The sequence below is a fragment of the Phascolarctos cinereus genome, unplaced genomic scaffold (genome assembly GCF_003287225.1).
Source record: "Phascolarctos cinereus isolate Bilbo 61053 unplaced genomic scaffold, phaCin_HiC Scaffold_5;HRSCAF=322, whole genome shotgun sequence".
Classification (NCBI taxonomy): domain Eukaryota; kingdom Metazoa; phylum Chordata; class Mammalia; order Diprotodontia; family Phascolarctidae; genus Phascolarctos; species Phascolarctos cinereus.
Genome location: NW_027555958.1, coordinates 414,728,896 through 414,746,459, shown reverse-complemented (window position 1 = coordinate 414,746,459; position 17,564 = coordinate 414,728,896). Strand labels below are relative to the sequence as shown.

At 39.6% G+C, this 17,564-nt stretch overlaps 1 protein-coding gene across 4 annotated transcripts in view; it reads right to left on the bottom strand.

Moving 5' to 3' along the window:
- Window positions 1–17,564, bottom strand: part of ANKRD45 (ankyrin repeat domain 45) — a 54,139-nt gene that overhangs the window by 31,147 nt on the left and 5,428 nt on the right. For all 4 annotated transcript variants that reach the window (XM_020970457.2, XM_020970458.2, XM_020970455.2 and 1 more), the window contains exons 2-3: window positions 8,987–9,178; window positions 4,881–5,048 (exon numbers count right to left, since the gene is read on the bottom strand). In XM_020970457.2, coding sequence (XP_020826116.1) covers window positions 4,881–5,048; window positions 8,987–9,178 — 360 coding nt within the window. The remainder of the gene's footprint in view (window positions 1–4,880; window positions 5,049–8,986; window positions 9,179–17,564) is intronic.

The window sequence follows — 17,564 nt, the reverse complement described above, 5'->3', positions numbered from 1 at the left end:
TTTAATCAATAAATACATTAATATCTAATCATTTCAATGCAAAAGTGGACATAGGTGGAAGACATGAAAAAGAGATTGGAAAATATCATCTGAGGGAAAGAAATTAGGGAAGTAGAAGACAAGCAAGGCTGAAGTCAAATGACTATGTACCATGAATGCTTTTTAAAGGAAAATGTTAAGAGGCAAAAAATTGGGCAAGCATCAAAAAAGACAACAAAAAATGAAAGTGACCATATTTTAACTGGCAGGAAATGATCAGTTACAGATGTAGGAAAAATGCCTACAGCATTTTTTTTCTTTGACATGGGAGCACTAGATTATGGCTATGGTATTCCTGAGACTCTGCTCTTTCAGAATTTCTTTCAGGATGTGATCAATGGATTCTTTTTCTCTTTACTTTGCAGTCTGGTTCAATACATCTGGCTAATTTCCTTATATTCTTTAGATATAGTTTCAAGGATTTTCTTTAATCATGGTTTCCAGGAAGTCAAATCATTGTTAAATGTTCTCTCCTTCACCATTTTTTTCCAGGTCAATTTATTTAGTATCAGGTATCTTCTATTTTCTTCTATTTTTTCCAATCTTTTGATCTTGTTCTAATATTCATCACTCATAGATTCACTGATGTCTATCTGGTCCAGTCTAGTTTTTAAGGATTCCTTTTCTTGGGCAAGGTTTACCACTTTCTCTTCTAAGCTACTTATTACACTTCTAATTTTTTCCTCAAGAGTTTTTGTTTCACTTTGATCCTTGTTTCATTTCTTCTTGGTATTCATGTTATTCTTGTGAAAGATCCATGTATTCCTTTAAATCACTGCTTGAAGTTGGTACAGAGTTACTTATTCCCTTTCTTTAAAATATATTTTATTTCATTAAATAGTTCCCAATTGCATGTACAAATTCTCTTAATATTTTAAAAGATTTTGAGTTTCAAATTTTCTCCCTTCCTCATGCCCCTCTCCCACTCCTTGAGAAGGCAAGCAATATGATCTCAACTAGACATCCTCATTCCTTCCTCAGACAGATCTTTAGATCTACAATAATTGCTTATATTTGTTTTCTTTGATTTACTCATCTCTCCAGCTTTCGTTCATGAATAGGAGCTTTGTGCCAGGGTCAGGCTCTACCTTTTATACTCCCCCTACAGGCTAAGCTTCCCTGAATCTTTAAGGTTCAGAGTGCTAGATCTTCATGGTCCTCTCTCATGTTTCAGGACACAGTGTTAGGGATATCAGAGCCCTGAGAGACCCTGAACTAAGCAATGACAGAATGGTCACAGACACTGCTCTCCAGCATTTCCAAGGTCCCACCTTAGGGCCTTCTGACTACCTTGGGACATTCTCAGGGAAGCCTTCCATTCTTGATTCCACAGGACACAAAGCCCTGTAGGATCTATGTGTCACTGGCCATCTCTGATGATGCTAAGAGGCTATTCGGGGTGAGAGCTAGCTTTGCAGGGAGTGGGGGCAGTATAGGGAGGGGGAATTAGAGTGGGTCCCTCTCTTACTGCCTTCAGGCTTCTAGCTGATGTCTTGTGAAGTTCTGGAGTAGAAAACGGTTACTGTAGTTGGGCTTCTTAATAATTATTTGGTTTGAGTATGAGGACTAGGGTTTCACTGGAACAGGCATGTACGAGCTAGGTATTCTGCCTCCTGCTCAAGCAGTCATCTTGGCAGGGCATCTCTCCCCAAACTTATTTTGTCCTAGGTCTCCATGAACCCAATGTTCTAATCAGATTAGAGCCCCTGTTTTTCCCTCGAACATGCCTGGACTTTCCTGCCTTGGAACCTTGCTCACTCTGCTCTCTCTACCTAGCATGCATGATCTTCCTGACCCATTTCTACCTGTCCTGCTCATATACAAGGGACAGCTCAACTACTACCACCCCCGTGATGATTTCCATGATCTTCCCAACTAGCACTGACTTCTCCCTCCTCTGTGCTCTGAGCATTTTGTACCTCTATTACAGTTAGTTGAGCACATATCTTACTTAACTCATCAAATAGAATTTATTTAATAGATTGTTAGCTCCTGAAGGTAAGGATCAGGTTCTTCCATAATAACTGGCACAGGGCCTTTATATACATAGTAGGCACAGAAGAAATGTCCATGAAGAGGAACTGAATAAATAACTATGAAATACTTGAATCAACAGAAAAATGATAAGCATACCAAACTAGCATCATGAATTTTTTAAGCCTATATTTAGCTTGGGACTTGGCCACAATTTGCATGCAAATAACAGAGGCATATTTTTTTCTGCAAACTTTTAGCTCCTACTCTGTAGACTTTTTAAGATGAAGAAGGCAAGGCACGAGTTTTCTAAAACACTTTAACAAAAGTAATTGAAAATTGAAAATTATTCCTGTAGTGTCACTTCAGGGGACCTACCTCCTCTTTCCCTACTCCCCACTTACACTTGAAGGCTGGGTTTCTTGGGGGATAACTGCTCCAGATTCAAGGTACTTTGTGAGTCTACCTTCCCAAATTATAGCTCATGAGCCCCCACCAGCTTTACCTGTCAGGGATGCACGCTTTTCCTACTTGTACCCCTTGTATTTGTGGGAGGGAATTTTGTAGCTACTCTTCTTATAATACCATCCCAGTGAATGCCTTTGCTTTGTGCTAATTGTATTCCCTGACTGGGATAGTGTTACAAGAAGAGTAGCTACAAAATTCCCTCCCACAAATACAAGGGGTACAAGTAGGAAAAGTAGGGACACTATATAGAGTACACTAGTAGAGAGAGAGGTATACACTTAGAGAGTATAATTGGCAAGGAGAATCATACCTGTGAAGGTGCAGACACTCTGGTGCCCTTTTAGTGTTCCTGATGGCTATGTTCCTCCCCTGGGCTCCTGGGCCTGCTTCTTGTTAGGCACAGTGTCTCTGACTGGGCAAGATGTCATGGTGGATGGCCCAGGGAGGCAGAGAGAAATCACACACACACACACACACACACACACACACACACACCCCACCATTCCTCCTCAACCCTCTGCCAAGAGGCAAGGAGCAATTCCCTCTCAAGAGCTAGGTTATTCTCCCTTCTCAGATGCCAGAGCTCGTCCCCCTTTGACCTGCTTCGTGCCTTGACAGACTCCTTGAAGTGGGTATCTCACTTTTTAAAGGACACCAGAGGCATGGCTAATTCTTTGACCAGACAAAAGCTAACCATTCTATAATACCATTGAATTTAACTAAAGAACTTCTTCATGTCTCCTAAAGAACCAATAGAGTGTTAACACAAATATAAATACTTCTTTATACTTTAAGACCTTAACACCTCTTGTCTCTGTTACCTGCTCCTTACATCCTATAATTTTATCAATCGGGCTGGAGGAACTCAAAAGAATGGACCTCCTCACCAGTACCTCCATCTTACAAAGAAAGATCCTCTGCCCCAGGTAAAATGGATCTCTTCCTCCTCAAATACTTTTTCCTTTCATAATCGGTTCAGTGTTTATCTTGAACAGATAAGGTGTTTTCAATTTTCTGCTACAAGAAAAAGACTCTGAATATTTTTGAACTGATAGTACTTCTCTTTTTATGGCAGTATTACCTCCTCAAATTTCCCTAGAACACTTTGTCTGCATTTATCCTTTGTCAATATCATATTCTGCCATATGTCTACAGTGACTTACATACATGCACTATTTACCAATAAGGTTGTAATCTCCTTGATGCCAGGAAAATTGGCAGTTTTCATCTTTGGCAGCTAGGTAGATAGATAAAACAGAGGATAAAGCACTGGGTCTGAGGTCAGGATGACAAGTTCAAATCTAGCCTCAGATATTTCCTAGTTATCTGGCCCGGGACAAGTCCCTTAACCTATGTTTGCCTCAGTTTCTGCATTTGTACCACAGTACCTGGCTCTCAAGGTTATTGTGAGGATAATATGAGATAATATTTGGAAAGTATTTTGCAAACCTTAAAGCACTATAAAAATGCTAGCTTTTATTATTGTTGTTGTTATCTTTGCATAGTGCTTTACACATAGTAAATGTTTAACAAATATTTGTTGAAATGAATTATTCCTAAATGGAAAACAATGTACCATCAAAGAGCTAACATAATGGAATGACTATAAACTATGCTCTTTTCAGACTGCACTTTTTTTTCTAAACACAGCTTGCATAAAGCTTAAGTACACTTCCTATAAATCAGGTATTCTTTTTTATGTGTACCTGCATGATGTATTTTTGTTTTCTTTTAGAGAGATGTCACTTCAGGAGCGTAGCCCATGATGTACAAATAAAATAATTGTTTTTGTTGAAAGAATGGGCCACTCTGCCTAGGCCCAGAGAAACTAGATTAACACATACGTTGAATTTACCTTATTTAAGCATGTGTAAACACAAATACCTGCTGAAATTCTAAGAAGCCAAGCAAAAAGCTTCTGCTGTGCCAATTTCCCACTCTATAAAATGTTCCATGACTATAGCAAAATTCAGATGACAGAATCCATACCCTGAAAGCCAGGACAGCAGTGGTGATTGTGACTATTTTTATTCAATGTGGGTGTAAAAAGCAGAATACAATATAGACAATTTTAAAGTTTACAAAGAGCTTTACCTACATTATCTCATTTGATTTGTGAAACAACCTCATAACCTAAGTAACACAAGAATGATTATCCTCAGGACTCAAGCTAGGTAGCTTACCCAGGGCCACACGACTCGAGTTAGAATTGGAATCTGAACTGACATCTCTCCTGATTCCAAATTCTGTACCCTTTCCTTTATATCATAGTGACTGCCTCATCATGTAGTATCCATCATTCCATCATTCAGATGGACTGACTGACTCAGTGACACAACCTTCGAATGAATGACTTCCAAGGCAAAAAGAAAAATGTTTATAACTCAGGGCACAGATACCTGCCAATTCCAGGTAATCAACACACTCTGTCTGAGAGTACCGAAGAGCCACATCCTGGGCTGTTTCATTACGGAAGTTCAGTGCTTCTGTATCGACTTCCAGATCCACCAGCGCTTTCAAAGTTTCTACTCGGCCCCAGGCTGCCGCACAGTGTAAGAGTGTGTAACCTGGCAAAGTGAACAAAGGCAATCAAATCAAATACATTTGGATATTTCAGAGTATTTTTTCTGGTGGAAGAGATCACCCTCTAAAATGCAGCACTGATCCTTCAGATCACAGGTTTACAGCTGGAAGGCAGTACAAAGGCCATCTAGTATGACCCAAGACAAGCTTCATAAAGTATTCCCAAGTCAAGGAGCTAAAATATACCCTCAGGGGCAGCTAGGTGGCGCAGTGGATAGAGCACTAGCCCTGAAGTCAGGAGGACCTGAGTTCAAATGCGACCTCACACCAAACACTTGACACTAGCTGTGTGGCTCTGGGCAAATCACTTAACCCCAATTGCCTAAAAATTAAAAAAAAAAGAAAAGAAAAGAAAAGAAATATGTCCTCAAACTAAATTTTAAGGACAAGCTCATGGGAGGATGGGAGCATGGTAAAGAAATGGAAACCTTGGGACAGGAAGCCACTGCTGGGGAGCTATAAGGTAGAAGAAGAAGAAGAAGGAAGAAAAGCAGGGCTGGGCCAGCTGGGGAAGAGCTAACCTGGCGTTAGTTGAGAAGAAAATATGGTTGGTGCCCTCTAAATTTAGTTTCTGGGGGAAAGGTGGGAATTCTGCTCAATTTACCCTAGTTACAGCTCTGAGTTATCATCATAAAATTCTGTACCCAAACACTATTGCTACAGTCATGGAAATTACTACTTTCCCAAAGAAATTAGACTGAGAAAGTACTTAAAATGCAAAGAGAGAGTTCAGATCATTCCCTCCTTAATTTTAGTAAAAGTATTGGAAGAAAAAAATTGAGTAAATATTTCATGATGATAATGAAAAGGTAACAAAATGTTACTATGACTAAACAGGACTAGAAACACTGCGCTGGGAGGGAGAAAAGGTACCCCAGTAAAAAGCTTCTGTTTCAGACCAAGTACTTAGTGCTTAACTGTACACAAGAGTGTGCTGTTTTAAAAATTAAACAAACAAACAAACAAACAAGGGGCAGCTAGGCGGCACAGTGGATAGAGTGCCAGCCCTGAAGTCAGGAGGACCTGAGTTCAAATCCAGCCTCAGACCAAACACTTGACACTTACTAGCTGTGTGACCCTGGGCAAGTCACTTAACCCCAATTGCCTAAAAATAAAAAAAAAACCAACAAACAAGTCATTCCCCAATTGATAAATGGTCAAAGGATATGAACAGACAGTTCTCAGATAAAAAAATTAAAGCCATCTATAGTCATGAAAAAATGCTCTAAATCATTATTGATTAGAGAAATGCAAATCAAAACAACTCTGACGTACCACATCACACCTATCACAATGGCCAACATGATAAAACAGGAAAATGATAAATGTTGGAGAAGATGTGGGAAAATTGGAACACTAATACATTGTTGGTGGAGCTGTGAAATGATCCAACCATTTTGGAGGACAATTTGGAACTATGCCCAAAGGGCTATAAAAATGTGCATACCCTTTGACCCAGCAATAGCACTTTTAGTGCTATATCCCAAAGAGATCACACGAATGGGAAAAAGACCCACATGTACAAAAATATTCATAGCAGCTTTTTTTGTGGTGGCAAAGAATTGGAAATTGAGAGGATGCCCATCAATTGGGGAATGGCTGAGCAAGTTGTGGTATATGAATGTAATGGAATACTATTGTGCTATAAGAAATGATGAACAGGCTGACTTCAAAAAACCTGGAAAGACTTGTATGGTCTGATGCTAAGTGAAGTGCACAGAACCAAGAGAACTTTGTACACAATAACAACCACGTTGTGAGATGACTAATATTGATAAACTTAACCTTTCTCAGCAATAAAAGGAATCTAAGACATCTCCAGAGGCCCCGTGATGGAAAATGCTATCCACATCCAAAGAAAGAACTATGGAAGTTGAATTGCTATCTTTTTTTTCTCTTCTGTTGAGTTTTGTTTCCTCTTTCTGATGGTTCCTCCTATGGGTTTTAATTTTTACTTACAACTTCACTAATGTGAAAATATGTTTAATAGGAATGTAAATGTATAGCCTATGTCAGATTGTACACTGTCTTGGGGAGGGTGGTGGGGAGGAAGTGGGAGAAAAATTTTAAACCCAAAAGCATATGGAAGTAATTGTTGATAAATCAAAATAAATTAATAAAATAATTCTAAAAAGAGTAAAAAAAAAAAAGAAAAGAAAATGCTATCTAGACACCCCCTACCTTCACAAGAAGACAGAATTCATGCCCTGAAAACAACAATGGCAGTAGTGATCATGACTGTTATCTATTCAACAAAAAAAAATTGTTCGGGAACCAACTGGATAATACCTCATTTTTAAAAAGTCATTTTTAGGTTTTTAGTATTGAAAATAATAAGCAGACTCACTTTCGAATCCCAAAAGCATTTATTTGGGCTGATTGTTGTCCTTCATTCTGGAAGAGGACCAAAATGACATCACTGCAGTCATTTACTAGAGTCAAGTTACAGTGCGTCTGACTGGCTGAGAACAGGATGCAGGTAGGGAGGAAAAATAATGTTACTGTTGCTTGATCCAGTACTATATAAGCCTGAGCCCTCAGATCAATAAACAGAGTTTGTTCTTCCCATCTTCCACCTGGCCCGTGATTCTTTCTCTCTTCACACTCTGCCAGCATCAGACCACGGCCGGGGAGGCAGGTGCTCCCAGCACAACACTCACTCTCCTATCTCTGTGCCTTCTTTCTCTTAGAATCCCTAGTTTCCTTCAAAGTTCAGTTTATCACCTTCTACGTGAAGCCTTTCTCAATCCTCTCAGCTGCTAGCACATCCCCCTCAAAGTAGCTCATATTTATTTTGTCCATACATATAGATGTACATGTTGTCTCCCCTTGAAAGAATGTAAATTTCTAGAGGGTAGGGATCCTTTCTCTCATGTCTTTGTATTCCTGACACCTAACACAGTACCTGGCATATGGTAGGTCCTTGATTTAATTGAGTGAATGACTGCATCTACAGAGACAAGAAAGCTATCTGGGAATATCCGAAAGAAAGACATCCTCAGCCCAGGCAATGAGAACATATTCACCTTGTCATACCATGTGTGGGGTTCCTTTCAACACCATATTGAATGTACATTTGTACTACTACTCCTTATCCTCGTACCACTAATAGTTTTCTAACACCTAGAGGGCAGTGTACTCTTTGCTTTACTGTGAACCTGTTTATGCATGTGCCTTTTCAGTGCCTGAATATTTCTGTGACGTGGAAGACACTGGCACAGGGACCTCTCAACATGGCATGCCTTCATCAGAGAAGGCGCTATGCTCTATGAGCAAAGCAGAATTGAAGTAGCTCAAAAGACACATGAGATGTGCAGATTTAGAGAATTCACCCCAAATGTTCACATGGACTATTTGTGTCCAACCTGCGGTGGAGCATTCTGATCTCGTATTGGTCTGATCAGCCAGTCAGACGCACTGTAACTTGACTCTAGTAAATGACTGTAGTGATGTCATTTTGGTCCTCTTCCAGAATGAAGGACAACAACCAGCCCAAATAAATGCTTTTGGGATTCGAAAGTGAGTCTGCTTATTATTTTCAATACTAAAAACCTAAATAATGACATTTTAAAAATGAGGTATTATCCAGTTGGTCCCGAACACTTTTTTGCTGAATAGATAACAGTCATGATCATTACTACCATTGTTGTTTTCAGGGCATGAATTCTGTCTTCTTGTGAAGGAAGACCTGAAAAAAAGTCATCTCACTACAGAGGAGGGAATTTCCTTGTCCTCACAAAATACTTAAAGCTCACTTAAGCTGCTTTGCTCTTGGCGATACCTGTTACCTGTGTATAAATGAAAGGAAAATATAAAAATAGCTGTCAAATTTACTCAACCTTAAATTAAAGATATTAGATTGCTTCGTTAGTTGATTGACTTCATTCCTAAGAAATAACACCAAAGAAAAAGAATAGAATACCTCTAGCCGTTTTCTCGTTCAGGTTCACACCATATTTTGCCAATAATCTAATCACTTCGCTTTGCCCAGCCATGCATGCTGTGTACAAGAAGTTCCTTCCAATGACATCTTCTTCCATAATTAGTTGCATGGCCTTAGAATGAGAGGGCTCTTCTGTGTCTTCAAGAAGCTTCTGCAGAAGCTCTACATTTCCTGTAAGAATATGTCGAAGAAGAGGATTTAAGCCAGATTCGTCCTCAGACGCCATGCTGATTTCTTGTTCTTCTAAGATTTCAGGTTCCTTGGTAGGTTCTGGCTCTATTAATGAAACCATTTTCTTGTTTGACACCTGAGAGGGAAAAATGAGTGATGTAAAAACTGTTCTGAAAAGCCGAGCAATAAATGTAGGGCACATATTTGGGGCCTAGCACCCACACTTACAAAGTAAGGGAAAGATTTCCTCCGCCCAAAAGAAATTTATGGCACAGTGCCTTGCAAAGAGCAAATGCTTAAAAATGTTTGTTGAATTGAACTGAATTGTTGTTCTTCTTCTTCAAAGAAGACCAATGACATCACAAGTGGTGTCTTGATTTGCCCATGAACTGGATTTAAGTGAGGCAGAGTTGCACAAAGTCTTCAGCCTCACTCTTTCCTCCAGAGTCATTAAAGTCCAGTGGCAAGACAGGTCAAAACTGGCAGTGGCCCAGAATGCAGTGGGTGACTTTGGCCTTTGTAAATAAAGGTCTTTTCCAGGCCTCAATCTGTCTGAGGCAACTCCCTTTCAATGACTACCAGGCTGGGCAAGAACTGAGACAAAAGATGGCCTAATTTACCATCATAAAAACATCAGTCTGGGAGGGGAAGAGCCTCAAAGTTTCTGGGCAGAACAGAAAACAATTCTAAGCAGAGGTTCCCAAAGTGGGTGATACTGCCCCCTAGGGGGTGCTAGGAAGATGGGGGAGGTAGGGGGCAATAGTAGCCTTGGATGTGATTGGGGGCACTGAATAAAAATATGGGGGTGGTGGAAGCATAAGGAAAGAAGAAAAGAGAAGAAAACAGAAAACTGTTCATACATGTTAATTTTCCAAATAAACATACAAAATGCAGGTTATAACCTATCAGGGTCAAGTCCACTGACAAGTCTTAACAAGAAAGTGTTGGCAGGCAAGTGTTCAGCACATTGTTGGGAAATCCAGCATGCATCAGCAAGAATATGTGCATGTAATGACTTGTTTACAATACAATACTATATGGTAACATGATGCAATATTACATAATCAAAATTTCAACATAGGAAAAAACAAATATACAACAAATTATTAAATTTAAGATGTATCATTTTTTAAAAAATTATATTTTTTTGAAATGATGCAAATTTTTAAAAAATGTTAAAGGGTTAAAGATTTCCAGGCGGGTGCTGAGTAATTTTTTTAAATGGGGTGGTAGGCCAAATAAGTTTGGGAACCTCTATTGTAAGCCATCAAAGCCTAAAAAATGTGCCATAGAGGCTTGGGCTGGGACTATTATTAGCCTTCAGTGAAAGCTAGAGTGATTTGGGTTTAAAGGGCAATTAGGTAGCTCCATCTGAAAAATAATGGGCTGGTTCAGAGAATCAATGGACTCTTTTAAAAACCATTACTTTTTTAAAAACTTGGTTTTTTGGAGATATATTTCAAGAAATCATAAATGAAAACTGCATAAAACAAAAAGCAAATTGTTCCAGCTTTTAGAAAGAAATCTGGCCCCCAACCCCTAAATATAAGCAACCAAAAATTACATTCCTATGGACAGACCACCCAAATATAAGTATATGGTGCCCCAAGCTGAGAGAGGGATTACATGTGGTGAGGGGCTGTAGTTATATGTGGCTGCAAGGGAGGCAGAACAGATATTTCTGGCCTCATCTCCCCCCACCCTTCTCCAAGACTTTCATTCCTGTCATGTGCTTTTATCAGAGCTTATCTTGGGGGTCTGCAAGCTCTTCTTTCAAGGTGGCATGATCCAAGGAGAGGTGTGGTCACTGCTTTCCCAGCCCGTGCTCTGGTCTGTAAGGGACCACAAATACTCTTCTCCTCCCTGGAATGGTGACCAGGGCCCCTGTACCCCACCAATAAAGTGTGGATAATAAGTATAGCTATCTCGCAGGGTCAACTAATTCAGCTGACTTTGCAGTTAGAAAAAACTTTGTATATCTCCTAGGAGGTGTAGTAGCCAGGGCACTAGATTTGAATTCACAGAGGCCTGAATTCAAATCCTGCCTGCCCCTGCTACCATCTGTGTGTCCTTAGACAAGTTCAAATCCAGCCTCAGACCCTTACTAGGTGGGTGACCCTCAGCAACTCACCTAACCTCTCCTTGCCTCAGTTTCTTCATCTGTAAAATGGGGATAACAACAGCACTTAGCTCTCAAGATTGTTGTGAGGATGAAATGAGATAATAATTGTAAAATCACTTAGTACCTCAACTGGCATATAGTAAGCTCTATGAGAAAAATGATTATTTCTCTCTTGTATTAATAACTAATTATTGTATTGAAACCAAGATTTTTCCCCTTTCCCACTTTCTCATCCAGAAATCATCAACCAGTGTGGGAAATCTCTCTCAAAGACTTACCCAGACAGGATAGCTAGATCTAATCAAAGACAATAAAAGAAACTATAAATTTAGGCTAATAGGCACATTCCTGTTCATTGTGTTCGCTCAGACAAGTCCGGGAAAACATGGATTCTCCCTCTTGTCAGACAGGTAATATGTAAATTGATAAGTCTCTTTGACCAAGCCTTGGGTGATCCAAGTCACATACCCAAAGACCCTCACTGCAATATAGCTTGCCTCCCATTATAATATTCAATTCTCTCATTAACTGTTAACCAATCAGAGTTCCCTCAGGAACACTCATTCTTCCAAGGGCATATAAAATGTGAGCTCACAGCCATGTGCAGTTCTTCGGCATTCAAGAGTGTCATTGACTTCCTTTTATTAATAAACATGCTGCCATTATTAATAAAATGATTACATTACCCAGAAACTATATCCCTTGAACTTTTTAAACATCACAGCTATAAGGATGGAGGCCACCCAGACTAGAATTTAGTAGGAGGAAAGCAAATAGGATTTCATTTCTAAAACTGGGCAATGCTTTTAATGACTCTGAGTGACCCAAAATGAAACAAAAATTCAACCCTAGTATTTTTTATTTAATGACATGAATTGTCTATTTCCATCATCTCAGGAAAATCAAAGACAAGGTGACTTGACTGAATAATCTCCTTAAGGAGAAAAACATATGGAAGCAAGTTGAAAACAGGGGAGCTCATTCATTCTCTTATCAAATAGGTATCACTTTCCTCCCTGACCATTTTCTCACCAGCTGCCTTGTCACAACTGCAAAATCCACCTCTCCCTACTTTCCAGTTATGAAACCATAAAAAATAAAATAAATACCACCACTGCATTTAGAAAGGATGTGTAATTTACTCCCTTAAACCAGTTTACCTTTTGACTCTAGTCATTTGTATCTTGTTTCCCCCATTAGAATGAGTTCCTTGAGGGCAGTGATTGCATTTTTGTCTTTCTTTGTATCTCTAGCACCTAGCAAGCATTTACTAAATTGAGGCTGATCTGTTAAATCATGTTAATCCCAAACACAAGCATCCAAACTCCCCAGTACTCACCATCTTCTTCTACTAGAAAGTAGGATCCTTAAAGACAAAGATTTTTGTATTTGTCCAACTGTAACACATAGTACATTCTTGGCACATAGGAACCTTTAATAAATGCTTTTATATTCATTAATTCAAGTACCTGCTACATACAAAGCACAAAAGAAGGATCCCAAAAATCTTGGAGCAAACTTTAAGATATGATAGCCTAAAATTGCACTAAGAGTTTTTTTCTATAATATAATACTGCTTTCTCTAATTTCTGTACCACTCAATGGTTATTTTTAGGAAAATCTTCAAGAAGGGAATATGACTAGAACCGGTACTTAAAAGATCAGTATGATTTAGATTGCTTCAAGAAAGCAGTGATGAGGGTGGGGCCCAAGCCAAGATCTTCCCCCCTTTGCCCCAAAGGGAATCTGACTCACAGGCCCCAGACCCTCATCTCCCTTGAAAGCCCTAGCTTACCTTTAGATCTTATTCAGATGCACCTTCAACCCTTGCCCTGAATAGAATCTGGCTCCCTCTTGTCTATAGGCCCCAGAAAGGCCTTCCTTTGTCTCCTTTTGAAAGTCCTAGCCCCACCTTGATTTTGTGCTGATGCCTTTCAAACTTCTGCCTCCCTGTTCCTCCATTATCTATTCCCATTGTCTATTCAATCTCGGCAGACCTCCCCAATTAGAATTGTTACCTACACCCTTTACCCAACCCCCTTCTCTGGCCACCCAAAGTTACTTTAGTATTTAAGATCCACCTTGGCCCTCATTCAGATGCTGAGAATCTCACGCTCAGAAGGCTGAGAACCTCTCATGTCCGCTCATCTTTACGGGCATCACCCAGCTGAGAATCTCAGGCCCACAAGGCTGAGAACCTCTCATGCCCGCTCACCTTTATGAGCGTCACCCGGCCTACATGTTTTACCACTAACAAACTTTTCCTCTGGCTGATGAAGATTTGAGTTGAATTCTTTCAGGCAGGGCCCGGTACCACGATCTTGGGGTCCCAGCACCCCAAAACCCCTAGACCTCTTCAGCAGTAGGTAATAAAATCCATATCCTTAGATATTTATATAGAAATGCACAAAGTATGGGCAACAAGCAAGACAAACTAGAAACCCTTTACACACACACACACACACACACACACACACACACACACACACGAGATACACACACGATTTTGATAAGGTTGGGGGTAGGGAAACTGCAGCTGGCCTCGAGGCCACATGTAGCCCTCTAGGCCCTTGAGTGCAGCCCTTCTGACTGAGTTCAAGTTTTACAGAACAAATCCTTTTCTTAAGGGGATCTGTTCTGTGAAGTTTGGATTCAGTCAAAGGACTGCACTTGAGGACCTAGAGGGCCACATGTGGCCACAAAGCTGTCACAGGTTCCTCACCCCTGATCTAGATGATCAGGTAAAAACTATTAAAATGAAACTTAATAGGGTTAGTGTAAAATCTTAAACTGGAATTTTAAAAGTCAGAAATACAAGATAATAGCTAATAATAGGTAATATTTATATGGAGCTTGCTATGTGCCAAGTGCTTTATAATTATTACCTCATTTGAACCTTACAATAGCCCTGGGAGGTTAAGAGTTATTATTTTCTCCATTTTACAGATGAGGAAACTAAAGCAAACAGAGGTTAAATGACTTGCCCAGGGGCACACAGCTAGTAAGCATCTGAGGCCACATTTGAACTCAAGTCTTCCTGACTCCAGGCCCAGCATTCTACTTACTGCAGCTTTTTATCCAAAAAAAAAAACCCCAAAAAACATGAGGTTTTAGTGGGCTTCAAGTTCAATATGTAAGCAAATCAAATAATCAAAACAATTAATTTGATCTTGGGCCACGTCAGAGAGTCATAGCAGACAGAACAAAGGAAGCAATCTTCCTGTTGCACCCTCACCTGGTCACACTATATCTGGAACATCTGGCTTAATTTTAATCGCCACATTTTAGGAAGGAAAACATCTGGAAAACATCTGGAAGAGTCTGGCAAGGAAGGTGGAGGGTCATCACTTAGTTAAAGCAAAGATCTAAATCAACACCAAATTAAAAGAAAAGAAAAATATCAAAAGATACTACATAGAATTAGAACAGCTCTAACCTGATCCAAAACATGCTGTTGGCTTACAAATTGAAAATGCATAAAAGTAATGATACCAAATGTGCTAATTACCTTTTCCTAAAGACGTTTGACTGATATAAAATGGTCACCACAATAAAACCAAGAGTCCACAAACCACCAGCCAATAGACATTTCATCTCCTTGCCAGGCAAAGATATTTGCAAAACATTACCAAGCAGGATGAAAAAAGATGATGAGCAATACCACCTTGCAAAACAGCAAAAAGCAGTGATGGGGAAAACAACGCTGTGAAAAGCTGAGCATGAGACCCAACTAAGCCAGATAATCTCAAAAACATATAGAGAGTAGATAAAATTGCAAAGAGGACAACAAATAGCTACAAAATGAAATGAATCTGCCAATATTTCTATAGCAACTTATTCTCATTATTGATAATAATAAAACCAGTCATCAGAACTCTAAAAATTCAATACTTAATTGCTATATGAGTAAGTGTAATGGCATTTAAGAAGAAAAAGTTTGCAAAAGCTGCTGAACCAGAACACAGACATACAGAAAAACATAGAGAACTTTAAAGATACTCAGGGAAAGATTTTTTAAGACAAGATCTTTCAAGAGAAAGATTCAAAAATAATAGAAAAAAATCACAGGAAATATTGTTACCAAAAAAAAAAGTAATTGAAAAGACATCAGTCACTACCAATCTATATGCCTACTTTCTCATCTTTATAAAATCTCTAAGAATGGTCTGCCTGTGTATTGAAGTTATCCTTGCTTATAATGTGAAAGGACAATAGGCAGGGTTTCCTAAATGATTTTCTACAGCTGAGCAAAGCAAGTCTTCACAGCCACACAATTGCCAGAAAGATATGGAAGATACAAGTAAGATCTCACTGTGTTTGTTTCTTAATTACAAAACAAATAAAACTGACTCAGTGGGGCAAAATGCAGCCTTAAAGGTGTCAATCAGGTGCTTCCCTTCCATATAAGTGAACATTATACAAAACTCCTTAACAGATGCTACCACAGAGATAGCTTTATTTGATGAGTCACTAATTATCAATATCAACTGAAGCATAAAACAGGGAGACTGCAGGCATTTGCCATTATCATGGAGAATGTCCTGCATAGAGTCTAAATGGAAGAAATATATTCCCGGTATCAAGAAATGTCTGCCCTTTTCCATTTAAATAACTAAGCAGAATAAAGATTCTGCCCTCCATAGACTATATGTGGTGATGACTGGGTCTTGTATGGAAAAAGTGGGAAAATGGTAGCAATCAGGAAAGAAAGACTCAACAGATATTTCTGCCCTCACCTTATACCAGGCAGATGGCATCAAAATATTGGAGGACGTTGGCTAGTCAGACAAACTGGAATCCTGGTAGTTGTGCTATAGATTTGTGAGGACTGTGGGATGAGAGGGTAGCTGAATGAGAGAGAGTGAAGTGGGGAGAGGGACAGAGAGAAACAGAGAGACAGAGACAGAGAGAGGCTACACAGTTTTCCCTTCCTCCACATGGCAGTCAATTAATCAGCGAGCATTTATTAAATCTGTTAAATGCCAGGCACTGTGCTGAGCACTGGTTATACAAAAATAAAAGGAGACAACCTTTATCCTCAAGCAGCTAAGCATTGGGATACAAAGATAAAAGAATAAAACAGTACCTACAAGCTGATAATCTATCAGGGAAAGAAACATGTACATATATGAGTATATCTAAAATATACATAGGGCCTGGCCTTGAGATTTCATAGATGTAAGGAGTATCCAAGGAGGCACTTCCTCTGCCAGTATAGGTCAGCACATTCTCTTCAATGTATAATCATGTTAACATTTCCTAGAGCACTAAGTGACTTGTCTAGACTCACAGAGCCAGCATTTATTCATTTGTACAGAATAAACAGAAAATAAATACAAGGCAGAGAAGGAGCACGTTGGCAGTTGGGTGGGAACCAGAAAAGCTTCCAGTAGAAGGATGTGCCTGAGCTACATTTTAAAGAAATACAGGCATACAAAGAAATTAAGGTAAAGCCAGAGGGCATTGCAGACACTGGAGATGGTGCAAAGTCACAGAGATGGGAGGGGGAGTGCGTTGTGTGAAAAACAGAAAGTCAGTGTAGCTGGAACAAAAAATGTAGAAAGAGGAGTAATATATAAAGAGACTGATGGAAAGATAGGTCAGGGACACATGGTTTGTTATTGTTGAGTTGTTTCAGTCATGCCCAACTCTTTGTGACCCCATTTGGGGTTTTCTTGGCAAAGATACTGGAGTGGTTTGCCATTTCCTTCTCCAGCTAATTTTACAGTTGAGGAACTGAGGCAGAGTAAAGTGACTTGCCCAGGGTCACACAGCTACTAAGCGGCTAAGGCCACATTCACACTCTGACTCCAGGCCTAGCACTCTGTGCACTATGGTACCACCTAGCTGTCCTCAGGCTGAGTGGTAAAGGTCTTTAAAAGAAAAATGGAGGGTTTTATATTTGATCCAAAAGACAATGGAGTACCAAGGAAGTTTGTTGAGCAGGGGAGTGATATGTTGAGATCTGCACTTACAGGAAATCACTTTCACAGCTGTGAGGATGGATTAGCGTGGGGAAAGATGAGGCAGGGACACCATTGAGAAGACTGTCTTGGTAGTCTAGATCTGGGATGATGAGAAATTGTTGGCATTGTGAGTAGAGAGAACAGATGTGGTACAAAAGACGGAGGGGGAAAAAAGAGCAAGGTTTGGCAACCAATTAATGTGGAGTAAAGAAGAGTGAAGAGTCAAAGATAACACCAAAGTCACAAACCTGGAAGACTAGAAGAATGTTGGTGGTCTAGACAGAAATAGGGAAGTTCA